Genomic DNA, 27089 nt, shown 5'->3' on the forward strand with positions numbered 1-27089 from the left:
TAAGATGTAAAACTTCAAAAACCTGGAAGGCACTACCTTAAGTGCTCGGTCATCATCAATGATGACACAGACATCCTTTCTGAGGACACAGCATCATATAAAGCCTGCCAGAAACACAAACCTGAATCAAATCAAAAGCAGACAAACCCAGATCTGAGGACCTTCTGAAACACTTCAAAAATGTTAACATTAAGATTAGAACAGAGGCCAGGAGGACTGGGCAGACAGTGAAGCCCTTCACCACTGCCAAGGCTTAGCTGCAACTGCAATCTTGGGCTTATTTTCCACAAAAACACTCCATATGACATCACAGTTTATTATTTTATTACACACTTTACAAAAAGTCCAAACACAAACACACACACACCCCCCACCCACCCAATTAGGGAGGGCATTCACATCTTTCTTAATGTAGACCCGGCTATTTTCTAAAATAAACCAAATTCATTTTTATACCCTTAAGATACTTCTCTCTCGAATATTTATATCCCAACTACAAAAATGGTGCTGCAAAGGGTATAGAAAGATAAATGAGGTGTTCTTGCTCTTGTTATAGTACAAACACTAAAGATGACTAAAAACTCAGTAAGAAGGGGGAAAGTTACCTCATTAAGGAATGGAATGTTTGTTACCTGTAACAGCAGCTGAATTATTGGTTGTAATTGGCACCTACCCTAATATATCTGGTTTGTAGGGACACGGGCACATGAAACAGTGAGACTACATGTGCCAGGCAATTGCTTATGCTTGCTTCCAGAAGGCACATATTTCCTGTACCCTTTCTTAATAACTAAAGAAAATTACAGAGAACCCAGTTTTAGATTCTGCACACTCTGAATTAGTAAATGCTTAAGGAGATTAGTTATGTCCAAGGAGCATGTAGTAGAAATATTTTTAAACCAACATGGTTAAGTGTTAAGATTTTTAGAAATCAAAATATTTATTAACATAATTTTAAACTAAAGTCAAAGGTAATAAATCTTCTGTTGTAATGATTTAAGTGCAAGTGACGCTGGCTTTCACATTCATATCCTTCGTTCAGAGAAAAGGCAGATCAGTTGTTCTTGAACAAGTCAATGCAGCTCTGCAAGAGGGAGACATTGTTCTGGAAGAAAAACAAGTGAAGGTAGACCAGTGACTCACTGGAGCCTAAGACTTTCTATTATCTGTTAGAATTAAACTCAAACCCACCACCCTAGCTCTTCACAAGATACAAAACCAGCCAAACTGGGTTGGTGCTTTTCTTCATTAAATCACAACACAATCAGCCCTGGCTGGAGTGGCTCAGCTGGTTGGAGCGGCTCAGCTGGTTGGAGCGTAGTCCCTCGCACCAAAAGGTGGGGGGTTAAAGTCCCAGTTGGAGCGCATGCAGGAGGCAACGGGTATTTTTCTCTCACATGGATATTTTTTTCCTCTCTCTGTCCCTTCCTCTAAAATTAAAAACATAAAAATAAAATCACAACCTACAAACCTCCTCTCCCTCAGAGGATCTGGGACTGCTCGGAGCTAAAAAGCTAGTGGTTGCAGCTCCAGGACCTCCACCCTCCCCACCCCAGGTTGGCTACCAAAGGCAGTCATGTCAATTCTGCTTATATGAATTAACCTAACTACTACATAAATAAGTTGTTCTTTGAGGATAAAGGCCTTGAGAAGACTGGATAAAAAGTTGCTAGAAATTAGTTATGGGTGGTTTTAAATGAAAACAAATGATGTTTGTATAAGACTTCACACCAATTGCCTCATAGTTCTCACTTTAAAGGAATTCAGAAAACTTATATCACCCAGAACATTATGGATATAATTTATGTATAAATCATACTTTAAACTCTAATTTAAAAGGACCAACAGACAAGTGAATAAACCCATTTATGTTGTAGTCACAATAAAGGAATTTAAAACACACAAATATTCTAAGTCTTCTTGCTTTAAGCAATGCTGATGGCCAGTGACACAGTTCCCTCCTCCAATTCCCTGACTAAGGGCTGACCTAGGAACCACCCAAAAAAACCACACTGAGAGGTTCTGAGTGAATGGGTCTGGGCAGCAAAAAGTCTTAAAAAGTCCCTAGTAAATTCTAATGTGCACCTACCACTGAAAACCAACTTTTCTGTGCAAAATTAAGCTAGACATCAATATATATATATTTGGAAGTTTTTCTTCCTTTCTAAACCAAAAAGGAATATCAGAAGACATTTAGCAAAACTAGAAGACAATTTATTTTAAAAACTTGTTTTCTTGCCCAGCTGGCATGGCTCAACAGATGAGCATCGACCTATGATCCAGGAGATCGAGATTCGATTCCCAGACAGGGCACATGCCTGAGTTTTGGGCTCGACCTCCCAATGGGGGACATGCAGGAGGCAGCTGATCAATGACTCTCTCATCACTGATAGTTCTCTCTTCCCATGAAATCAATAAAGACATTTTTTTTTTTTTTAATTTCCCATGAAAACTCCAGATAATCAAGAACTGTGAACACATCTATCATACCATTTACAAATTGTTAGAACAGGTTCTTCAAAATATGGTCCACAGGACTTTGAGGAGACAGGATAGCCACAACTAAGAATGATCTTCTCAAAAGCAGTGTTTCAGCAAGACGTTATGAATTTTTGTTTTGCAGTACAATAGACACACTTTAACAAGTGTACCCCACCTACACTACACAGGATTAAAACCACAAAGCAAATTCCATCTGCCTAATAACATTGGGATAATGAATTGGAAAATAACTTTAAAAAAAACAACCCTAAAAAAGTTGTTGGCTTAATCTGAATACTTACCCTAGCATGCTTTATTTCCAGTTCAGACATTTCAATTAAATTCTTTCTAAATGCTGCCACTCTCTTTCGTTTGAAATTGCTTAGTTCTACAAAAGAGAAAGTTTACCAAAGAAAAGTCAAACAATTTTCATGTAACTTCCAAATACTATTCTTCCAAATAAATCATCTCCAAAGCTTTGAAGCACTACCATATTTTCTCACATTCTGATTCTCTCTGCAATTGGTACCCACCCCATTTTATGGACACTGTAATGATATGCTTGCCATTGCCTTTAAATAAGAACCACCACCCAATCACTGAGCATCAAAATTCAGAGAAGGGCTACTGACTTGGGGAATCTCTAAGATGAGCAGCCTTGCCTTTAACCAGTTTGTAGATAGAGGGTTGGGGAGGTAGTAAGTGACACATACTTGAATCAATAGCTTTTTAACCCTTTGCGGTCGGTATTAAATTTGGACATGGGTGTCATACTGGTCGGAATTAATTTCCATTGAAAGAGCAGTGATACATAACATGCAAGATTATGAAGGATAAACAAGAGAAATTATGAACTGATACATGAATGGAGTTAAGATTCGTACGGTTCCTTGCTGTGGTGGCTAAGAGCAGACATACGACCGGAACAGTAAAAAAGCTTTGGTGGCTGAGAGCAGACAAACGACCACAAAGGGTTAAAGGATATTTTTTTAAACTCTGAAAATCCTCCCTAGCTCAAGCTGGTGCTGTTGGGTACTTAGGAATAAACTTATCCTCCTGTACCATGTCTATACAGCACGTCCAACAGAAATATAATGCAAGCAGCCACATTAAAAAGTAAAAACACACAATTTTTATAGTGATGAGTTAATGGCCATACCTTGAATACACTAGGCTAAGTGGGTCTTCCCAGATGTCAAGATCAGTTCACGTCCTTCCTCTAAGGCCTGCACACAAGACTACGACTCTACACTAACCCTTCTGTCTCCCCCACACCATTGTCTTACTATGCTCATTCAACTGACTAGAATCAGTTCAGCCACAAATCTTATAAAGAACTGGGACCAAAGACAAACAGGTTAAGATCCATTAATCTCTGAACTGTCAACTGGTTTTTCGTTAATCCCCTCTCTGTAACTCTCAGAGCCACTAAACTCTGGCCTATATATAGTTTTAAGTGTTCCTTATAAATTTAAATAAGCTGCTAAAAAGGAGAGGGGGGTGCAAGAATTTATTTTAATAGGGCAGCAAGGAGGCTCCTTTGAAAGAATCTAAAAGACAGCCACATGAGCGTATCCACTTGCCATTTGCAGAGTTTTTGTACAGAGAAGCTCTGCTCCTCAGTTAAGGCATTACAGTCCTGAATAGGTATGAGCCAAGACAAAGGAGAACTGTATTGTTCACAGACAGCTATTACAGACAGGACATTTCCAAATATGCCTAAGATTTTGAAACCACAGGGAAGGAAAAAGAGTTTTGGGAAAACAGTCTTAAAATGAGACGGATTTCTCAAGGGAACCTGAGCCTTTGGGGGTAAGGGAAGGTGTTTTGAGGGTGAATCAAGTACAGACTCGCTATAATTACATTTGTTCTGAAAGACACATTCTTTACTTTTTGGTTTGGCATGTTCCATGGCCCCTAAGAACTATAGGGCAGTGAGATCTCTTAAGGAAAAGACTACTGCCCTGCTGGGCGTGGCTCAGTGGCTGAGCATCAACCTAGCATCCAGGAGATCCCGGTTCGATTCCTGGTCAGGGTACATGCCCAGATTGTGGACTCAATCCCCAGCTGGAAGTGCACAGGAGGCAGCTGATCAATGACTCTCTCATCATTGATGTTTCTATCTCTCTCTCCCTCTCCCTTCCTCTCTCTGAAATCAATAAAGATACATTAGCCCGGCCAGGCGTGGCTCAGCAGTTGAGCGTCGACCTGGGATCCAGGCGATCGGGGTTTTGATTCCCAGTCAGGGCACATGCCCTGGTTGCGGGCTCGAACAATGACTCTCTCATCATTGATGTTTCTGTCTCTCTCTCTTCCTCTCCTTTCCTCTCTCTGAAATCAATAAAGATATATTTAAAATAAATAAATAAATAAATAAATAAACATTAAAAATAAAAAGACTACTGCCCGGACCAGTGCATGCATCAGGGCTGCTCCCTCAAACCGCCACAGAGGGATGAGCTGAGTCTCAGTTAACTTCTTTCCAAATCAGGGGATTGGACTGTCTGTCGCAAAGACTTCTAAAGTCACAGTCTAAAAAGATTTCAGGGTGCATGAAAATGTTAGATTATTAGTCATCAAAGACACAGATATATTTTAAAAGATCTACACAGCCTGGCTGATGTGACTCAGTGGTTGAGCCCCACCCCCCATGAACCAGGAGATCATGGGTCGGTTCCTGGTCAGGGCACATGCCCGGGTTTCAGACTCAATCCCCAGTAGGGGGCTTGCAGAAGGCAGTCAATCAATGACTCTCTCTCATCACTGATATTTCTCTTTCTCCCCCCTCTGCCTTCCTCTCTCTCAGAAATCAATAATATATTTTTTAAGGAAAAAAAAAAGGAAAAGACTACATGGTGCACCATCTCCCCCGAAAGCTAAGCAATATTAAAAAGAGCGGGAGAAGACAAGAAAAATCCTGTGGATATGAACAGGAATCATCATCATGGATTCATGATTACTGAGGGGAGAGAGAAGCAAAGTGCATGTGCACACACCCTATATTTCCTTGCTGACAGCAGAAGGGCCCAGAAGTAGAGGCTCTCCCGGAGCAAAAAGAGCTTATGTGGAACCCAATCTTGTTACTACTATTCCTAAAGTAATAAGAATCCAGGCTCCTGAAAGAAATGGCAGTTTCCAGGCCCAGAATAGAAAATGTATGGTTAACAAAGAACATCTAACTGTTCAAAAGAATGAGTGGTATGTCATAAGAACATGTCAACTTAAAGGCACCCCTCACTCGCTAAGTCTGTACAATCTGAGCACCAAAATAGTACATTTTAAAACTGTTTTCAAAAATAGGAACCCGTGACTCTAATAAAGTAGGAAAAAGGGAAGGCTTGTGCTTGAAAGATAATGTCAAGTGCTAATTTGGAAAGGGAATGCTAGAGAAAAGGGAATGCTAGAGGAAAGGAAATGCTAGAATTGGGGGAAGGGGAAATCACCTTTCTGCAACCACCAGGGTAAAGGTTGGTTCAGACAAGGCCCAACATAGACATTAATACCACAAAATTTTGAAACTGCTTAGGGGAAGACAGACAGAACATGCCCTCAGATACCATACCCTAAGCACATACTATTTACATAGTGTTCTGTTGGAAATGCCTAACTGGAATCTAATCATGAGGAAATAGACAAACCAAAAATGAGAAACATTCTATTTGTAAAGAGATTATGGTCTTCAAAAAGGCAAAGAAGTGTGTTTAAAAAAAAAGCCTGAGAAGGGTTCTTTGAAAATTAAAGAGAAATGCACAAAAACTTTTTAGGGAAAAAAAAAAAAAAAAAAAGACATAATACATAAAACTTAATCTCAAACTCAAATGGTTAAAACACAGACACACACACATACATGGGAGCATGTGTGGCAAGTGACAAAGCAGAAAGAACAAACTGTGGACAGGTAGGTGACCCCAAGGATGTATAAGTACGGTGTTCTTTGCACTATTTGCGCAACTTCTCTCTGTAAGATTGAAACAATTTACAAATAGTAAGTACAAGAGAAAGAGCAGCCCTGCTCAACCTTCTTTTGCAGATTCAGAAAGCTGTTCAAATTTCTTGCAGCATTCCTGCTGGTGTGCCTCAGCCAGCTTCACATCTTTGCTTTTTAACCGGGCCTTATCCAACGCTTTGTTTGAATTCTCATAGTCAATGAGGGCTTTGGTACGTCTGTATAAGAGATCCTGAGAAGTAAAAGATAAAACATGGCAGTTAAAATATTCGAAGTACTACAGTACCAATGCACTATCTGAAATGTTAGATGGCAGAAATGTAATCTACCTCTATGATTCCCTCCCATTATTTTTTTATATCTCAAGATTAAGCTGGGAACTCTTATGGCATTATTGAGAGCTTTTTCAGAACTCAATATGTGGGTCAAGAGAAAAAAAACCCCAACAGTGAAAACCCTAAGATTTCTTTTTCTAGGAAAATAATTTCAGGAAATTAACCTGTATGTGTTAAAACATGTGCAGTTAATGCAAGGTGAGTCAAATGATGCAGAGAGCCCAAACTGGTATGGCTCGCTGGTTAGCGTGTCAGCTGAGAAACAAAAGGCCTCAGGTTCAATTCCCAGTGAAGGGCAAGTACCTAGGCTGCAGGTTCAATCCCGTGCCGGTCTGGGTGAGTGCAGGAGGCAACCAATTGATGTGTCTCTCTCACATAGATACCCCCCCCACCAACCTTTCACTCTCTCTGAAAAGCAATGGAAAAATATTGGGTGAGAATTTAAAAAAAAAAAAAAAAAAAAAAAAGAGGACAGAAAGCAAGTGGGCAGTGAGCGGTTAGAACATTCTCATAATCCGTCTGGAAAACCCTGCCTCTGGAGGTCTGCCCTGAGGATCTAACCTGAAATAGTCTTTGCAATCTTGCAGCAAAGTTACCTCAGTATCTAAAATGAAAAAGTTATGATGTATGTATGACAGATACAAGAGGTTCAATTATGTCCACTTTTGTGTATATGCAAAATCTTATTTATCATCAGCACCTAAATCCATTATAAAGACAGTCAAGTGTATGTAAAAAAGAAAAAAACCCAAATAAGACTAAGGAAACATGCCGAAAGACAAATTAACTAAATTAAGGGAAAAATAATGAATTTCTACATCCTGACAGCACTTTCCTATCCAATTTTATGTCGCCTGATTCAATATATTTCACGTGAAAATAACTTAAACATTTCTGTTCAGGGCTGGGTCGATAGTGGAGAATGCAGGTTTCATTCTAAAAGGTCATTCTGCTCCCTACTTAGTCTTGCTTAGTAATGCTTTGTGACTCACAGGCTGCAGTGACAACTGCAATTCAATAAAAACTCACAAATCCCAGAACCTTTTCTGCCTCAGAAATAGCTCCTCTGGAAAGTCTTCAGTTATGTCCTGCGCCCAATAACTCATAACCCCCCAAACTATTATCTGTCTACTCAGCAAAACCCCTACTGCTCTCAAGCAATATAAACTAAGGATACAATGCCACAAAAAGGCATAACATTGTAGAAAGATTTCAATCTAAAATGAAACTGGAAGACATGAAGAACCTCATGCATGTGCCCACAGAATAGAACTTAAGAACTAAGAGGCCAATTTCTTGTAAATGCCCCATTTACAGAAGAATCTCCTAACCAATGAACATCCACCCTTGAACTTACACTACTTGAACTCTGGCTGGACTTCCCACTCTTTGTACCCTCCTTGCCCATAAATACAACCCACCCCAAACCCACATCAGACTCACGTGTAGCTTGCTACAGTATGCTTTTTTCAAACTGCCATTCCTTTGCTATTCCTCAATAAACTCAATTTCTGGTAACTCAAGCTCACCTCAGTTTACATCTCTATTTAGGTCCATATCAAGTACACAAACTATCCTGATAAAATTCCTATCTTCCTTCATTTTGAACAAAAAGAATACATTTCTAACATCAGACCTCTTCTAGGTCATAGCAAGGCAGACTTAAAGGACTTACCTTAGCAGCCTCTATGTTGAGCATGTAGTATCGAAGGAGCTCTGTCAACTTTAAATCCTCATCTGAGGAGACTCGACCCTCTACTTTCTATTAAAATAAAGGTCACCATCATCAAAGCAGAAATCTATAGATTATAAAATATATAATGAAGACCAACATAAAAATCCTTACCCTAAGTTTTTCAAATAGCTCAGCAACCTTCAATAAGTACCTGAAATATATACATGATTTTAGTTTAAGGTCTCAAATCATGTATGACATATGATCTTATCAGTACTCTAAGACATGAATGGGTAAATTCGGGAGTCCTAGTCTTTGGTGCTTTAGAATTAACATATCAAAGTAGTGCTTTCATCACAGTTCACCCAATCTAGTAGAGAAGATGATTATAAAATTGAGCACATTTATAGTGCCAGTCATGGGTATCAACCTCTCTTGGTAGCCTACCCCTTCAGCCATCCTGCCATGCAGAATCTGTATCCAATTTTCTTTTTTAATTTTTAATAATTTTTTACTGATATTTAGAGAAAGGGAGAGAGAGAATCATCAATCAGATGTCTCCCACACACGGCCCAACCAGGGATTAAACCCACAACCTGGCTATGTACCCTGATTGACAATCGAACCTGCTATAGGCGTATAGGACGATGCTCCAACCAACTGAGCAACACTGGCCAGGGCATGACCCCAATTCTTATCCAATGCCAAAACTGTTAAGCAAGGTCAGGTTCTAATGAACCACCACGTTTCTCAAAGCCATTAAGTAAAGACTATCTCATCTTGGTTCCGCCATTAGCTGACTTCCACTCTCAAATCAGAAATACTGCCACCTGTTATACCAAGCCTAGGTATTAAAGAATACGATGTCTCACTCCAAAAATGGCCAGGATAGAGAAACAGGATGTAATTCTTAAAAAAGTTCAGGATTAGACTGGGGTCATTATATTATACTTATGACCACTTTCATCAAATCTCTTCAAGTCAGTCCAAGGTATTGCCAGGTAAAGTGGCAAGCACCATGTGCCACTGAACACACAAAGCAAATTTCAAATAATCAAAAAGAAATGGACACATGTAATAAAGGCTTGACAGAAATAAAGGCTTTGACAAAACACTCATATGTTTTGGTACACAAGTGCCCTCTGAGTTCTCTACAAAGTGTCTGTGTTCAGAGTGTGTGTTAGATTTGAGTTGCTAGACTATCTACCCTTGATGAGCTTGTACTCAAGAGCAGAACTAAAACTATAGTCATTACTCATACTTTTAATTATACCACTTGGTAGTTTTAGATTAGAAAATTAGGGGGAAAGCCCCCCCACCAAAAGCTTACTTTTTGATAACGGTGGGCTCTTCTAAAGCCAGGTTATGTAGGCAGGCTGCAGTGTGGATATAGTCATCTGCAACACCTGCAGAAACAAGGACAGCCCTTTATTTATATGAACAGAGCTGGCACATTAGCAAAGCTAGGTGGCTAGTGGGTGAATGGTATTTACTTTTATGAGATCTGGTCATTTTGTCAGCTTTTGCACATGAATCCTTGATCCTATTATAATAGTTAATGAGGAAATTCTTCTCTTGCTCAAAGAAGTCATCTACCTCCTAAAAGAGGAGAGAAAAATTGAGAAGCAAAACTTTTAAGAATATGAATATGTATTTTGTATTAGAAAAAACACTAAGGAAATAAGTTCATGCAGAAGTTTAACCTCTATAAGCTAGGGAAATACAAATTGACAAAATACCATTTCATACCCAAGACTAGCAAAAATCAAGTGTTTGCAAGAAATGTCAACAGAGAACCATTTAACAATGCCCAGTAACACTCTTATATCCTAAGATCTAGCAATTCTCCTAGCGCCAAGTTCTGCTTAGTGGGTTGTTACCTAGCCTTGAGAGACCACATTTGTGCGTGTTAAAGAGAGATGAATTCGGTTATTTACAGACTAAGAGGCAATACTGGAATCTGGTGGGCACCAGCCAGGGACACCAAATACCCTGCAAATGCATGGGTACAGGCCAGTCCCACACACCTGAAACTGTGCCAATGAGACTGTCAACAAACTTCCAAATTTCTGGCAATGCCCCTGTACACAGCACCTATATTCTGGGCTCCTTACTCAAGCCCCCAAGTGACAAAATTAGACATCAAACAGTAGCTATTAAGGTAACACAGTTAAAAAGGGGGCTGAGGAATGAAAAAACAAATCATACCTATGAGGTTAATGAGAGACTTGTATATTCATTTTATTTTCTAGAACAGTACTGAACAGTAGAAATGTGTGACCCATGCGTGCCATTAAAATTTAGTAGCCACATTATAAAAAAACAGGCGAACTTACTTTAAATATTTTACTTAACTCAGTATTATCTAAAACAAAAGTATCAGTGAGATATATTACATTCTTTTCTTCATATCAAGTCCTTGGAAACCAGCATGTAAATAAAATTAAAAATGTCAAGTGTCTAGGGCTACCAACACAGAGAGTATAGTTCTGGAGAATGGCATGAAAGACTAAATCTTGTAGCTAATTTTCTTCTTAAAAATAATTTAACATCTCTCCTTACGGAAAAAAAGAAAACAGAGACTTAAGAGGAAGGTCTTATCCTCTCTCCAGGAAGACAACAGGATATTTTTGGAAAAATAAGTGACAGTTCAACAAAGAGAAAAATATCCAAAATTTGAAAAAATTACATTTCTGAGAACTCATTTGTTTCACAAATACCTTTTCAGAAAAATTAAAAGGTCACCTATCCACATGAAGTCAAGCACTTTTTTAAACAGCTAAAAGCCACTTACCTTGACTCCAGAAAAAAGGACTTCATCAGCACTTTTCACCACACTTTTGAAAAAGCCACCAAACATCTCTTTGGTATTTTTCCGCCTAACACTTAGCTGAAGTAAGAGAATTCCAAAAGAATAGTTTATGGTAAATATATTTTTCTAGCTAAGTCCTGAATACATTCCAAGTAAGACTTCTAAGGCACACACATTAAGATAAAGAGGTAAGACAAATTCCATCTTAACCACCATATCTAAAATATTGAATAAACAGCCCAGCCAACGTGGCTCAGCAGTTGAGCACTGACCTATGATCCAGAGATCATGGTCGATTCCCGGTCAGGGCATATGCCCGGGTTGTGGGTCTGATCTCCATCCAGTGGGGGGCTTGCAGGAAGCAGGTGATCAATGACTCTCTTATCATTGATGTTTCTATCTTTCTCTCTCTCCCCCTCCTCTCTCTGAAATCAATAAAGACACTTAAAAAAAATTAAAATAAAATACTGAATAAACAGCTAAACTGAAATACAGGTCACAATTCTAAAAGTATGGCCTAAAAGATATTTTGAAAACTATCTGGGCACCAAGATTTTTCTTCTTTCCTTTTTTATTGATTTTAGAGAAAAAGGGAAAGGGAAACACTAATGTGATAGAGAAACATCAATCAGTAGCCTCCCATACACGCCCTGACCCAAGATCGAACCCATAACCGGGTATTTGTCCGGACCAGGAATTGAACCGCGACCCTTCAGTGTACAGGACAATGCTCCAACCAACTGAGCCACACTGGCCAGGTACCAAGTCTTACTGGCTTTTAAATCCTCAGTAAAATTTGTTCTGTTCTATGTTGTTTATTAAACTTCACTGGTTAGAAGACACTGAGGAAATTTCTAAGTTGGGGCTTGCCTCATACATATTAACATAAAAAAAAAAAAAAAGCATGCAAGTCTTTTGTCAATAAAAAGGTAGCCAAGAAGAAAACAAATGTGGATCAATTTAAGTTTCTTCTAACAATCCCACACTTAACTGAGAAAGAAAACTGGTCTTTAGAAGGGGGAAAAAGTCAAAATCTTAAGCAGCCCTTTATAAAAATGTCTAACTGATCTGCCAGGGAGGGGAAGCAGCACCTACAAAAGGTTTCCACTGTGTTGGTAAGAAATTCAGAACTTTAAAAGTCAATTTTGCAGAAAATATATCAAGTATATTTTTAAAGTATAATCTTGTTACATTTCACTGATCCTGGAAATGGAATTTTAAAAAGTGCCTTACATCCTGATCATATTCCAGGAAAACATGAAAGTTGCGATCTTTATTGAGAACAGGGTGAGAAGAGAGTCGCTGAAGAAAGACTTCATGGGAGGACACAGTCTTCTTAAAGACAGCGAGATATTCACTAAAAGAGAAGTATATAAGACATTTAGTTGGCACTGTTCAACTAGTAACCACTACCACACACAGTTTTCTGTTCTGCTCGTGCCACTAAGCAAAATATCTGAACAGGACCTAAACATTTTAGTGTAACTTTATATCTGATTAAGTAATAAGTTAGCTGCCATTTTGGAATCTGTGGCATGAACAAACAAAGAGGGAAAGTGAAACTGTAACTGGGGTTCATGGAGCAAGTCTGCAAAGCCTGAAACCTACATGCAAATATTGCTGGTATTTAGCAGCCAACAGAACACTGTGGATTTTTTTTAAAAACAATGAAAACCCTTTAATTCTTCAGCTATATAGACAGCACTGAGTCTAGCAAGGCTCAGAATCATCAGAAATTATACATCCAAGGACAGATGAAGTTAGGGGAATAAACCTCATTTTGGCACATCAGCATAAAGCTGATGAATACACTATTAAGATCCTCCCCTAAACTCCCCGCCTTTAAAAGCCCTCAAGACAAAGGACCCAGAGCTCTACCTTCCAGGAACACACTCACCCCTTTCTTCCCACTCAGGCATGCATCTCCTAAACTCTAAAGGTCCCCAGGAGACTTGCAACCAAGAGAGCAACAGGCAGTGGCAGTTCATCCAAGGCTGACCCCCTGACCTACCTCCAAGGCGTCCTTTTCTCTGACTTTTCAGTGAATCAACAGCAACCCCCCACCTTGGCTCATTTCTTTCCCATAATGTTTCTAGGGAGCCAGAGCAGTCCCACCTAGGCTCTGGCTCTCTCCTGTTGCTTCTTCTATCCTAACCCCTTCCTTGTTTCACTGTCCCCAGCCTTTTTTGAAAATCCTCACTCAAGGAGATTTTCATTTATTTTTAATGGGGAGGAGAAACACTGATTGGTTGCTTTCCACAAGTACCCCAAGCAGGGCCAGAGATCAACCCTGATCCGGAATTGAACCCGTGACCTTATTGTTCCTACCAACTCAGCCACACTGGCCAGGGTACTGCCCCCAGCTTTAATAAATGCACTCTCAAAATCGCATACACACACAAAATTATCAAGAGGCTTTATCTCAATCTAGACTTTAAAGATCACTCTAAACTTCCTGATGGCGGGAACGTGGGCTTTGTGCTCAGTGCTTTATCCTCAGCAATGGTAATGACAGTATCTCAAATGCACGAATAATTCAGGACCTAGAGGCGTAAGAGCACTGGCCCTAGACAATATGGACTTGGGGCAGAGCATTAAAGAGAACTGCTGAAATGAGGCTCTGAATTCCAATACACTGATGGTAGAACGGGGAGGAAGCCAAGATAAAGTTTAAGGATGGTTTCAAAAGAAACTTTAATGAAAACCTCCAACTCTGATACAGAATAAAAAAACCCTATTTTTGTTTTAATTAAATTATAATCAAAGTAAAATAAACTTCCTGTGGACCTGGACTTCTTCCAAACCTGCAATGTAGTTATCACTGAGAATGCTTCTTTGTAATGGTATTCGCTGCAATCTAGTTTCAACTATGTTTCCAGTAATCAAGCTTCAGGGAAGAAAGCATCCTACACTATCAGCAGCTTGAAGAATCATTTATATATGAAAAAACAATGGTTTACTTCACCATGCCAGACCAGCATTCTATAACCAGTATGGTCTACGATAGGGGAAAACTACTCGTCTATCCAGTGCTAGTGGCCCCAAGAAGTCAAGGTCTAAAGCTCAAGATTATGCCCCACACTCTGCAAAATGTAGTTTTAGAAGACAGCACTAGTAACTAATTAACTACTACTATACTTGTCCCATCAAGAAGATCCACTTACGCTTCCAGCTCTTGCTTCATCTTGGCAAATTCTTCTTTGGTCATAGACCCTTCACCCTCACCCAGTTTCTGCATCTTCTCTCGAGGGCCATCAAAGTCAGGCTTTGTAGGAGCAGGCGGAATCTGCAGCAGAGGAAAATTAACTCATGGGCATTCTTGTCCCAGCAATGATATTCTGGTTGGGGCTTGTGCACAGGCCACCAGCCCTGTCTGTGGTCAACCTGTTTTTCTCTTAACATTATTCCTTTTGGCTATTTAAAACTGTCCTTCCCACCTGGCCGGGCATGGCTCAGCAGTTGAGCATCAATCTAGGATCCAAGAGATCCCAGTTACATTCCTGGTCAGGGCACGTGCCCGGGTTGCGGGCTCAATTCCCAGTCGGGGGCGTGAAGGAGGCAGCTGATCATTGACGACTTTCTTTATTGCTGTTTCTCTCTCCCCCTCTCCCTTCCTCTCTCGGGAATCAATAAAGATATATTTAAAAAATAAAACTGTCCTCCCTACAATTGGGCACTCACTTGTTCAGTTTATCTATTATGGACAATTGGTAGGATACAATAGTGTTTATGCTGCTTCAAAGTCAGTTTAAAATTTATATATTACAATCAGTACTAAAATAGAGCTGAGGAAAAATCAAGATAACAGTCTCTAGAATTCAAAAGGAATTTTTAATTCCAGATAACCAAAGGATTCTAATATTGAGTGAAGAGACATTTCTTAAATATAAGTTTCAGTACTGATTTTGTTATTTTGCCAGATTCTTCAGTATGACAGGACAAACCACACTTAACTCTCCTTTAAAATCAGTAAATCTCTTCCTGCAGCCATGTGTTCATTAACTCTCAAGAGCTAAACACAAGAAAAACTGCCTCCTTTACTCCTTGAGCAGACTAAAACACTTTTGAGAATGAGACTGTATGTTTCAATTCATTCACAGATATAAAACACTATTCTCATATATTTTAGACTTTAACAGTAACGACTAGCACATACCCTAGTTGGAAGATGAAATCAGACTTTCCACAATCCATTATGAAAAAAAAAAAAGGGTAATAGTCTCTTTAAACAAAATGAACAGCATGTTAGAAGGTATCTGCTTCGGTAATTGTTTCATTTTCCAAAATGAACTTACAATAAGCCCAGCATAGTCTGCAGTTTCAGAAAGAGTGTCATGTAGCCAGACAAAGTCTTCATGTTGCCTTGTAACAGAAAACTCTGGGCTCTGAAATGTGGGCAGCGTGGTCTGTAAATAAAAGAGAAGTTAACTGGTAACCACCATTTTACATAAAGTGGTTTCAGTTTCCTGAGCTGCACTATGGGAAATTCTGCATATAAATAAAACAAAACATCACAATGAGATCCACTAAAGAACAAAAAGCAGCAACAATCTCCCTGCCACTATGAAAAATCAAAGTCAAGATTCAACATGTGTTTAAGGAATTCTTTTCACAAATTTCCACCTCTTAGGTCAACTCAGGTAGATATATAGTCTTCGCACTGACTTTTGAGTAATTGAGGTTTGCTAATCAAGCCACCAAGGTATTAAGAGAAAAAAAACGTAGGAAAGGACCTTATATGTATTTGCTTTACTTAAATCGGTGCCTGTTTCCTCCCCTATAAAGTCGGGATAATAAAACAGCACCATAAGATTGTTCTAAAAAGACAATTAAACCCATTAAACCCTTTGACCGCTCATGGGGTAAGACAAGCATTCAATACAATTTAACTACTATGGAAGGAGAAAAGGAAGCTGAAAGTATTCTCAAAAGAACTCATCCTGAGAACTTAAGCTAGCTTTTTACATTTTCCAGACTGGCATACTGCTTTTGTCAAATTAAAAATTTGGAGACAGCCCTGCCCAGATGACTCAGTTAGAGCCCACTGATGGATATTTCTCTCACACAGATGTTTCCCCACTCCCTTCCCCTCTCTAAAATCAATAAAAAAAATATATCCTCAGGTGAGAATTTAAAAAAAAAAAAATTTTTTTTTAAATGGAGACATGTCCTGGCCCTATAGCTCAGTTTATTAGAGCATTGTCCTGATTTGCCAAGTTGTGAGTTTGATCCCTGGTCAGGGCACATAAAAGCAGCAAATAATGAATGCATAAATAAGTGGAACAAATTAATGTTTCTCTTTCTCTCTCTCTAATCACTTTAAAAAGTTAAAAACTATAGCCCTAGCCAGTTTGGCTCAGTAGTTAGAACATCAGCCCGTGGACTGAAGAGTCCAGGGTTCGATTTCGGCCAAGGGCATGTACCTGTTACAGGCTCTATCCCTGGCCCCAGTTGGGGCACCTGTGGAAGACAATCAACAGATATGTCTCTCTCACATAGACGTTTCTCTGTTTCTCTCTCTCCCTCCTTCCACTCTCTGAAAGGCAACGGAAAAAATACCCTTGAGTGAGGATTAAAAAAAAGGTTAAAAATTATAAAAATTAAAATTTGGACAAGTCTTTTAAATCACAAGAAATAAGTGGGGCAAAGGCCAAGAACTTAGTAAACATGCGAAAAGCAAGCATTTCCCATGCATACAAATTAAAAAGTCAGAAGATGATTTCAGCTGTGTAGATAAGTAAATGACTCTGCCTACATCACTGCCTAATTTGCTCTCCCCATAGAGCAGAATACAATCCACATTTAACATCGGCAATACCCTAGGGTTCCACCATAGTGGAGAACACTGAGGCAAGAGCACTTATTTAGAGGCTTACTACAAGATGAAGCAGGTACTCATGTAGAAGTAGTGCTACACTGCAAACAAATGACAACCACTTCAGTTAGGGAGGTGTCTTCTCACAGCCACCCTTAGTAACAATGCTGCAGCCTAACATTGTTTTTATTATTGAAGTCATTCTGTCACTTACCTTGGTGTGTACTGTAAACTTGACCTTATCTCTTTCACTGAGTGCATCAGGTATGTCAATTTGAAGCGAGGGATCAACATTCAGGTCCACAGATACAGATCTCAGCTGAAATACATGTTTTGGTTATTAGTCTCAAATTCATTTTAGTCCTAAATAGTATCCTTCAAAAAATGGGAGCTAGCAATTAAAAAGCAGTCTATAGAAGATCATTTAGAACAAAGTCAGTTGAGATAAATCTAAGTTTATTTGAAACCGTAGGGAAATCTCCTCTTAAACATATGGATAGGTACAAAGCATTCCTGTGATCTGAACAAAGCAACTATGATTTTAACATCATGTGCATTCTTACATCTGCATGAAAAATACCTTTTACCAAATACCTGGAAGAACTGTTATTAAGAAGGCTTGAACTAGACAGGATGAAATCTTGAACTTCTTACATAAAAGCCCAAACTACAAGGAACACACAAGTGGCATTAACTAGACCGTTCATATATCTGAATGAAGAAACTAGGAAAACATAACAGTCATGTGGCATGGGATCCTAGGTCAAAAGATAGAGAAAAACCCGGCTCAAGAGTAGACCTATTTATATTCAGGGGCTGTTGCAAAGAGAATAGAAATCTAGATACAATAAACTGTAAAACTAACAAAAGGCCCTAATTAGCAGAATCCCACTGTGGTTACATGTAAGGGAAAAGTGTGAGCACTGCCCTGGAAGCAAAAGCAACACATTTCGTGAGTTAGAAATTCAGAGGAAAAGAACACCCAACTCCACGTTGTTTTAAAAAAATTTTTTTGGAAGAATGTTAGGAAAAAGTGGTTAAAATGGTTTTCTGTCCTGAATTTAAAGTATGATATATTCCATAATTCTTAAAGCAGACAAGCTGATTGATGGTCAATCTCAAGGACTGACAACAAACAAGGCATGAAAACCGGCATAAAATAAGCATCTCATGTATTCCCACCCCACCTCAACTGTAAGCTAGAGCTAAAGTAAAGTTGCTGTAACACTCTAAGATTACTGCACACAGGGAGAATGCCAAGTGAAGACTGGAGTCAAGTAAATGAGAGAACAGGGAATATTGAGGCATTTCCCCCCTAAATGTCATTGTGGGGTCTTTTCTTCAAAATAAAAAGTTCAAGACCAAGAACTGACAAACTTAACTTTTGAAATTAGAAAAACTGGTTCAATCAAGTATAAAAAGACTAATTATATCCACTAAAAATGCATGAATTACCCCTCTCCTCCGTATCTTAGAAACTGTCAGTACCTCCGTTCTCCTCTTAGCACTAAGAAAAAATTTAAATTGCAAAAACCAGAGTTAGTAACGTACCAATGGCTTTCCAAAAGAAAACAACCTTCAAGTTCTGTTACCAGAGCTTGATTTTAACATCAGGCATTAGTAAGATTACAATATACTTAAGTCCCTGACACCTCAATTTAAATTCTTCTCCTAGATGAATTCCTGACTCCTAGGAAAATTAAGTCAAAATAAGCAAGTATTTCTTATGTCCATTTTTGAGATCTCTACAAACAAAGACTCAAAGGTCAGGGATACTTCAATTTGTCCTGTGACTCTAGCTGACACATTTCTGATAAAAAGCTTCCTTCCTTTCAGAAGGTTACCACTGGGCAAATACAAAGTTCAAAAAGACCTCAAAATATACACTAAAATTTGACTGCAGAGAATACTCAACTCCCCACCTATCTTATGTTTGTATCTGTCAGAATCAGAACAGCAACAAAGTGGGAAGGTGTAAAAGGGGCAACTGACACTGGTAGAAAGATGGGGTAGGTTTAAGGTGCATTCCCCTGAGCTCAGCAACTAGTGCCATGCTTCCTGAGATTCCATTTCCTAAAGAAGTCACAAATCCTGGTTTCTAGCCATCTCTCAATTTCTGAACATGCTGACAATTCCATTTTAGCTCACTACAAGCCAAACAAACTTAATGAGCCACAAGGACTAGCTTTGGAATTAGGGATTGAAGGACCAAGGAGAATGCAACCTAGTAAATAGGGTTTATTTAAGCACCACCATCAAAGTTAAAATGAACTTTACCAGCTGCTTTTTGTCTCACTGAACAATTATTTTCTGGTTTCACCTCTTTCCCCATACCCCTAACCATACAGAGGTAATAGTCTAGACTATTTACTATACTATTATCTTCCTCTCGTCACCATAGAAATACGGTTTTTGGTATGTTTTTTTGGTATAAGTAGGATGAGGAACCTATAACCTATAGTGTAGCATATAACCCTCCAGAAAATAAGGCAGATAATAAATCAACAAAAAGCAACAAGTTGTGAAATGTTTAAAACTTCTAAGTCAGCACAGAACCCTTACTCCGGAAGCATCAAATGTGCTTAAAACTCAGCATTGTTACTCCTGCTTAGTCAACAAAACCAACACCCCACAATCTCACGGCACAGTACTTGCTAAATAAATCAGCAGGATGTAGGGTATAAGAACTGGGTTGTACCCTTCCACATACTTTCCCCCATTCACCCACCGCTATCCCCTACCCTAAATAAGCACCCAGAGTACTGCTTAGCACTGCTGGCCAACACTAAGTCTCTGACTTGAGCTACCAATGTCAAAATGCCAAGAATGGCTGTTTAAATCAGTGGGGAAAGGCAGGCTTCAGAACCAAGTCGGGTTAATTTTTCAATTTCCCAGTTCCCTTAGGTCATTTGTGAGAATCAAATTTAAAACACCTATTCTCAAACAATGGAATGTAAGTTTTAAAACTGACTTTCTCTTGTAGATTTGTATAGAAACCATTGCATCATATACCCCAAGTTTTAGGTGGAGTTTCAGTCCCCAATGTGCTTTCCTACCAGATTAATTCTTACAGTAAACATGACAATGATCTTGTGACAAGAAAGAAAGGGGATAAACAAGCACTGTTTCATTTAGAAAGCAAACTTTTAACTGTTTTAAGAACTCTAAATGCTTGGTAAGAGAGCCTGAAAAAGAGAAAAACTGATATAGAATCCCTGTGCATTTCTTTACCCATCCATCAGTCTCCCAGCTGGGGGACATGACACTGGCTGCAGGACAACTGCAGACTTCTAAGCTAAGGACGACTTTTGGTCCAAATCTCACGACAAAGATCCCTCTTCAAAAGGTTTAATGGCTCACAGACGGCAACGGGCACCTATGTGACTGGACAACATGGAAGGCTAGATTCTGAAATTCAGAACCCACAAGGGAGAACAGAGAATATACATATAGAAAATATAAGTGGTGTTGTGGCGATTACAGACTCCGGTTTACACTAGAGCCATACAGCCAAAATAACAAGACACAATGGAAACAAACCATCACCACAGTACCTGTGATCTGCTAGAATGTGAGCTAGCTGAATAGCCATTTAAAATTTAACCAGTTTTGTATACAATGTAAGAAGCTGCTGAATATGCCAGCCTCTATATATCCCCATTTTAATTTGAATGTTGCAAGGAAACTACAACAGATAGAAAAGCAGCCCACTTATATATATTTAAGTGTTTTTCTTGTTTCCATTCCCAAAGCAGAAGCAATGCACATGTCACATCAGCATCTTCCCTTCGTGGTTTCTCTCTCCTAAGGATTTTGCTCTTATCCATCCCACGGCATACAGAATTGGGACCCCTACCAGGGACAGAGCCAATATGGACAGACATCCAAGAACGGTCTGTCAGCAGCATGAAGCCAAGACACACGCAAAAAGACTGCCTCCTGGATCACATTTTCTCTTTGATCACAGGAAGCAGAAAACACCATATTTCAGCTAGAAAGGTATACATGCCTTGCCTAGTCCAATACTCATTATTGAGGAAATAAATCCAAAAATGTTCTTCTGCTTGCAGACACACTAGATTTGCATTAATTTCTAAAAACAAGACTCACGGGACACACGCTTATGAAATATATATATTACTTTGTTACTGTTTCGACCCACAAGAAAGAAGTACTCTATATGAAATTCTAATGCCATCTCCTTCTCCAAATCCATCTTTATGGTTCAAGTACTGGTACTCAAATTATGTTCGTTTTCTTCCACCTTGAAGGTAACCGAAACCTGTTTATTCACTCTATCCCAGCTTTCCCTTATGCACTGGTGCATGAAAACTACCTAACTGACTAGAGCAATGAGCTCTGCTTGTAAACCTATGCACTTCTCATCTCCTGCCCCCGCCCCACCCCACAACTGGTTCTTCCCTTCCCTATAATTCAGGTCTGCCAGTACCAAGCAGTCTTCAAGGACAACAGAGCCAAAGCCCCCTAGAAGATCTAACATAGATAAAAGTTAAGGAAGTTAGCCATAAGCTTAAAAAACTAGATAAAGGGCCACAGCAAGTGATCAGATTTCCACCACTCATCTTGGTGAGATGGGACCTAGAGGGACCCATCCCTGCTGATACCAACCATTCTTACAGGTAGTCCACCAGCACACAAGCTGTCCATGGTAGAACACCACAGACCGCAGTGCATCTGGAGGCTACTTAGCCCCAAATTCCTAGAACAGGAACCGAGGCTTGTAAGAAGGTAAGTGCAGCGTACTCAGCGAATGGATAAACTCAATCATCATTTCACATGGCTGCAAAGCCCATGAATTAGTCAAATCCCAACATGGAACCAGAAAGATTAAGTTGAATGACTGGCTTAAATAACATTAATTTCAGGAAGTTCATCTAATTACTAGATACCTGGATTATTTTCAAATGAGTTCACAAAATTAAAGAGTTAAACTATATGATCTCTAAGGATCTTCTGGCACAGAAATTCTACTGTGAATCAACACAGCACTGCTACAGAGGAAGCAGCTGAACAAATAAAAAACTAATTTCTTCTATTCAAAGCTAAAGCCCTTCACCTACTACCCAATCCTACCAAGGCTCCCTCCCCCAAAGTTCCTTGGTATGTCAAGTCCACAGCCCTCTGCTACACACCTGACATGTTACACATTACACGTGTTGATGAGGGTATTTAAGAACATTCACTGCCTGACCTTTATGATCAAACCAAGATGGAAATAGGTTAAATACACAAATTTACCTTCACCACCAACAAAGATCATTCAGCAACATAGCTATCTGAGCTTAAGCTTATATTAAGTTTAAGACACAAATGGCAGCATGGAGAAGAGAAGGCTGCCTGCTTACTGGTGAGAGTTCTGCTTTGAGCCAGAAGTCCCACGCATTTCCCCTATCAAGATGTAAATATTCCAATACCTCATTTTATCACTCACCTACAGCTTTGTACTGCTCTTCAAGAAAAATAAAGTGAAAGACCAAGAAGTTGGCTTCTGCATTTGTACTCACCATCAACAGTGACTACAATGAAGGTTAGAGGCCTGCCCCTCAAAAGCAAGTAAACTATAAACTCTTAGAGCAGAAAATGCATACCACAGGTTAATATAAGCAGCTATTCCGAGAAAATTACACTTCTCTCCAGACCACACAGCAGTGCCTGAAAGTTACACCAAATTCGTAAAAGAGGAGTCAAGCCAAGGACGCAATATCTGAACTAAAGTTCAGTGCTTCCTGAGCCTCTTCCTGCAACTTACACACTCCTCCCTCTATATTAAGGTTTGCCTTTGGGTTATGAAACAGTTGATGAATTAATTTCACGCTCCTCTTTTAGAAGGGCTATCTCTTAAGAGTAACTCGGTGGCCAATCACAAAATAAACATGCTGAAGGTGAAGCTTTTTAGAAAGCTAGATCATGCAGAGAAACTTTCCATTTATACTTGAAAAACTTCAAGCAACCAGGCCCTGACAATAGAGCAAAATGTTTTAAAAAGTACGATTTTAAATTAAGTTCTACCCTGCAGCACACTTGTTAGCGAACTGCAATTCTAGTCCACAATGTTTTGAGTGCTGTTAGCATCAGAGCCTCAGGTTTCCACTATCCAAAGTGGGCTCTAAAAACAAAATGGACAATAAATTTCAACATAGTAAACGCAGAGCTGCCTCTTTGTAATCCTAAACTGCCCCAGAACCCACTGAATAAAACCTTTTAACATCTTTTCATAAGGTTCCTCAATATTGGGTCCCCCAAAGACAGTCAACGACACTTATGTTTTATACAGCATGTTATTTTCTTACAACTTAACAATTACATGTCTGAAAAAAAATTAAAAACTGGCACACTAAAGATTAGCCTCTGTAACACAACCTGGGCCTACTCATGTCACACCATTTTAGAAAGTGATTCCCAACCAAGGAACACTTAATATCTGCATATATTTTTGACTGTCACTACTGGAGGGAAGGGAGCTACTGTCATCCAGTAGAGACCAGGTATACTGCTAAAGCTACAAGGCACAGGACAATTCCCCACAACAAAAGATTATCAAGCCCAAAATGTCAATAGTGCTCAGGCTGAAAAATCCTGGTTTAAAATAAAGCTCTACATTAGATGTTGGTCACTTACTAGGTCTCACATCAAATGAGAACTTAGATCTCAGGATCTAGAAAATTCTCTAATAGTCTCCCCTTGGCCATTTCTTCCTACAGCCAAAAAAATGTGAGATCATGGAGACCTTAAGACACTGTGTGCAAGTTACTGACCCAGAACTAAGATTTGGGCAGCTTTGGTAAGTCCTACACTTCCAGAATTTAGAAAAAAAAAAAAAAGTCAAGCCATTAAATGTAAAAAACATCAGTCCACAAAATTTAGTAAATTTGAATTGCCGTAGTGTTGGTCAAAGTTCAGGACTGTTCCTATAGTAACACAAATTTTAGAACATTCTTCCACTAAGCTGGTAGAGAGAGTTAAGTGTCCCTAGAGACAACTTTCACACCTCTTAACAAAAAACTGCAAACCAGAACAGCATAAACAATGTGTGGCTCTGAGGAGACACCATCCACCCAAAACCCATGTACCCAACTAGTGAACCAAGTTGTAATAGCCACTAGGCTGGGAAGGGCTACCACCTAGTCCTTGCAAAGCTTTTCCTATGTGCTCAACTTCAGTTTATTAGCAATTTAAGAATCGTTAAAAAAAAAAAAAAAAAAAGTCCTAGGAGGCAATCAAGACCCATACTCAACTTGCTGTTCGTTTACTAGACTGTTGGGAAGGAGACTCACCGCCACAGAAAGATACACACTGAATCTCTGAGTAGGAATCTACACATGATGCCCAGCTATTTAAATAGCTTTTTGGCAAACAGAAGGCCTGGAGAACCTATAAGATGCAAAATAACTAGAGACTAGGGTAATCTATTTTATAGGAACAAAGTTTACATGATCTCCAATTATTTCCCCCTACCCACTAAAAAACTCCAGACATCTGAGGACATCCATGGAGTGGGGGCGGTGGCACAGTACTAGTTTATTATAAAGATGGGGCCCACTGGTGTTAATGCTTTAGTTAACATTTTCAGGGGTGACATCTGGTAAAATCCTACTTTTCTAAGTTACCAAAATACAATCTTCCCATCAGTAGAGGACGCGTTAACCACCACGCAACTCTTCCCTTAGACTGCTTTTTGGGCAAGGAGGCAAATCCCAACACCTTCACCAAATCAAAGTGTCAGGACACCAGTTAAAAACCAACATTCCTCTCAGTTTTGCTGAACTAGCAAAGAGTATTTTATGAGTATTTAAATTCCTCAAGAATCAATTATGTTCCCTCCTTTATTAGCTGATCTAAATTCCATGAACCTCTTGCCCTGGCTGGTGTGGCTCAGCTGGCTGAGCGAGGTCCCATGCACCAAGGTCGGTAGGGGGTGTGCAGGAGGCAGCTGCTGGACATACATGTTTCTCTTCTTCTCCCTTCCTCTATAAAAACAAAGATATTAAAAAAATAAACCCCATGAGCCTCTTATTTTCATGGAAATTCCAAAGCCAATAATCAGAAAGTTTAAACTTAAAATATTTTCTGTAAAAAACATTTCAGTTGACTAACAAGCAGCGCAGATTTGCCCAAGACCTGGCCTCTATTCACCCTTTACCTGAACAGAGAAGACCACCTGCAGGTGACACAGCACAGGACCGGCATTAGGTCGGGAAGCAAGTGCAGCCACGTGCTGGGGCAATGTAGCAAGTTTTATTATCTCCCGACTTCTCAATCAAAAAATCAGAAGAAACATAATTCTATAAAGTTCTTTTCCTGTAGCCACTAAAACCAGGGGAATGGGGGCAGAAAACAGCCTTCAAAATCCTCCAATCTTGCTGCAGGATCAGAATGACAGGCAAAATGTCGTAAGCACCCGACAGAGAGGGAGGCCCCGGGGCAGTGAGTCTAAAGCGAACACCCTGGGTCGGGAGGGAAGCGGCGTGTGGATCAAACTGCTCTCAAAACGCCTATTTCGCACCCAAACTTCTAGAGAGAAATCTACCTTTGGAATGTCCTAGAAAGAATTGGAGTCTCAAGTCCCCGCTTTTGAGTTTTAGTAAAAAGAACAACTTCTCTCAACTTTCAAATAAAAATACTCCATCCAAGACCCTACTACCCTCATCACAAACTTGTATTTCATCAACGAAAATACAGCAGGGACGCCCTTGTTGGAAAAACTCGGTACTGACTAGACCAAAAACGGCCTCTCCAAAGACTGGGAAAATAGATGGAAACATTTTTTAAGACGTCTTCCAGGTTAAATCAGAGCGGTACCTTGCATCTTCAGATTACTTTTTTTTTAAACTTTCTGTCAGAAAAACTTTTGTTGAGGACTCTGCACAGAGCCTCGCGGCTCCTGCCGACGCGCACGAGCCGCGAAGCTGGCTCAGCCCAAAGGGGCGCCGCAGAGCGGGCGCCCCGAGCCCACCGGCCCCGGGAGGCGGATCCTGCCTCCGGGCCTCGCGACCTAGGCGGCACGGGGGTGACTCACACAAATACCCACATTTTAGAAGTAAAAACCGAGCTCAACAAGTACTGGAGCACCTACTAAAAATTGCACAACTCCCGCAGTGACGCATTTAGCTTTTATAAAGTTGTAAGACACAGGCTTCGGGTTTCTGACTTGAAATGTCCCCGTATTGGGGCCAAAGAGAGTTTTCTCAAACTGTGGGGAGGCAACTAAGCCGCACTGCCGTTTGCTGCATGTTAGGAGGCTCTCACGTTCCCCGTCCAGTCTTCACGAAGCCAAGGTTAAGTTCTAAAAACTTTTTACGTAAAAACACATTCTCGGGTCCCCAGAAATTCGGCCGCGCGCCCGCTCGGTACCGGGCACCGGGCCGCGAACCACCAGGCGGCCCTCAGCTCTCAGGGAGAACAAAGAACGCTCGGGGTCCGGCAGGTGCTTCCCACGTGGGGGAGCCCCTCGCCACGAGACCCGGGTGCACGAGCAGCCCCCCGAGTCCCCTTGGGGCGAGGAAAGAAATGTGGGGCGCCGAGAGGTCGGCGGGGCCTCCGCCTGGAGCCTGGACGCACGTAAGGCCTCACCTTGCTGCGGTCCTCCTCCTCCTGCTGCAGCAACTCGGGAACCGCGGCCATGGCGACGCGGGCCTCGAGCGCGGGCTGCCGGGCTGTGCGAGGAAAGAAGAGGCTGGGCCGTCGCTGCGGGGGCGCCTAGAGGGGCGGACGCGGCCCCGCCTCCGCTAGCCTCCCTGCCCCAAGGCGGCCGGAGGCCTGGCGACTCCGCCACCATCCCAGAAGCCCCGGGAAAGGCTAGAGGCGCGCCACGTGCTCCCCCACAACTGCCTCCCCCGTACCCGGTGCCGTCCATCTTGGAGCCGGGCAAAGAAGCTACGCGGGGCCTACCCTCGCTCCGGGCCACGGAAGCCGCAGACTACAGAGCCGCGAGAGGAACGCAGAGCCAGAAACACTCCCGACAAGGCGCGTCTGAAGAAAGACCGCGCCCTAGTGCGGGGATATTT

General features: G+C 40.5%; 1 protein-coding gene and 1 non-coding gene across 3 annotated transcripts; both read right to left on the bottom strand.

Annotated features, from left to right (window-relative positions):
• Positions 1 to 302: 302 nt before the first annotated feature.
• On the bottom strand, positions 303 to 27082 carry SNX5 (sorting nexin 5). 2 transcript variants are annotated; one of them, XM_016211990.2, is made up of 14 exons: positions 26974 to 27082; positions 26656 to 26738; positions 17279 to 17383; positions 15545 to 15655; positions 14414 to 14535; positions 12483 to 12606; positions 11232 to 11327; positions 9931 to 10036; positions 9768 to 9843; positions 8609 to 8648; positions 8438 to 8524; positions 6500 to 6659; positions 2784 to 2869; positions 303 to 1105 (listed from the first exon to the last, which is right to left on the bottom strand). In XM_016211990.2, the coding sequence occupies exons 2-14, from the start codon at positions 26704 to 26706 to the stop codon at positions 1055 to 1057; spliced, it is 1215 nt and encodes a 404-aa protein (XP_016067476.1). In that variant the 5' UTR covers positions 26707 to 26738; positions 26974 to 27082; the 3' UTR covers positions 303 to 1054. The 2 variants fall into 2 exon arrangements, with proteins under 2 accessions (XP_016067476.1, XP_087675014.1); XM_087818888.1 differs by lacking the exon at positions 26974 to 27082 and adding an exon at positions 26925 to 26943.
• LOC148092728 (small nucleolar RNA SNORD17) lies at positions 21625 to 21861 on the bottom strand. Its single transcript, XR_015714853.1, has one exon. It is a non-coding gene; the product is annotated as a small nucleolar RNA SNORD17 (small nucleolar RNA).
• Positions 27083 to 27089: the final 7 nt, after the last annotated feature.

The sequence above is a fragment of the Miniopterus natalensis genome, chromosome 7 (genome assembly GCF_054644295.1).
Source record: "Miniopterus natalensis isolate mMinNat1 chromosome 7, mMinNat1.hap1, whole genome shotgun sequence".
NCBI classification, from domain to species: Eukaryota; Metazoa; Chordata; class Mammalia; order Chiroptera; family Miniopteridae; genus Miniopterus; species Miniopterus natalensis.

What these genes read in the sequence shown, in the direction of transcription:
- SNX5 (XM_016211990.2), bottom strand. Translation starts at nt 26,706, where the DNA reads ATGGCCGCGGTTCCCGAGTTGCTGCAGCAGGAGGAGGAGGACCGCAGC. An exon ending in TCCTGGAATATGATCAGGAT is followed by an intron (nt 11,328 to 12,482) that starts GTAAGGCACTTT and finishes CTCTTACTTCAG; the next exon opens with CTAAGTGTTAGGCGGAAAAA. An exon ending in AGCTATTTGAAAAACTTAGG is followed by an intron (nt 8,525 to 8,608) that starts GTAAGGATTTTT and finishes TTATTTTAATAG; the next exon opens with AAAGTAGAGGGTCGAGTCTC.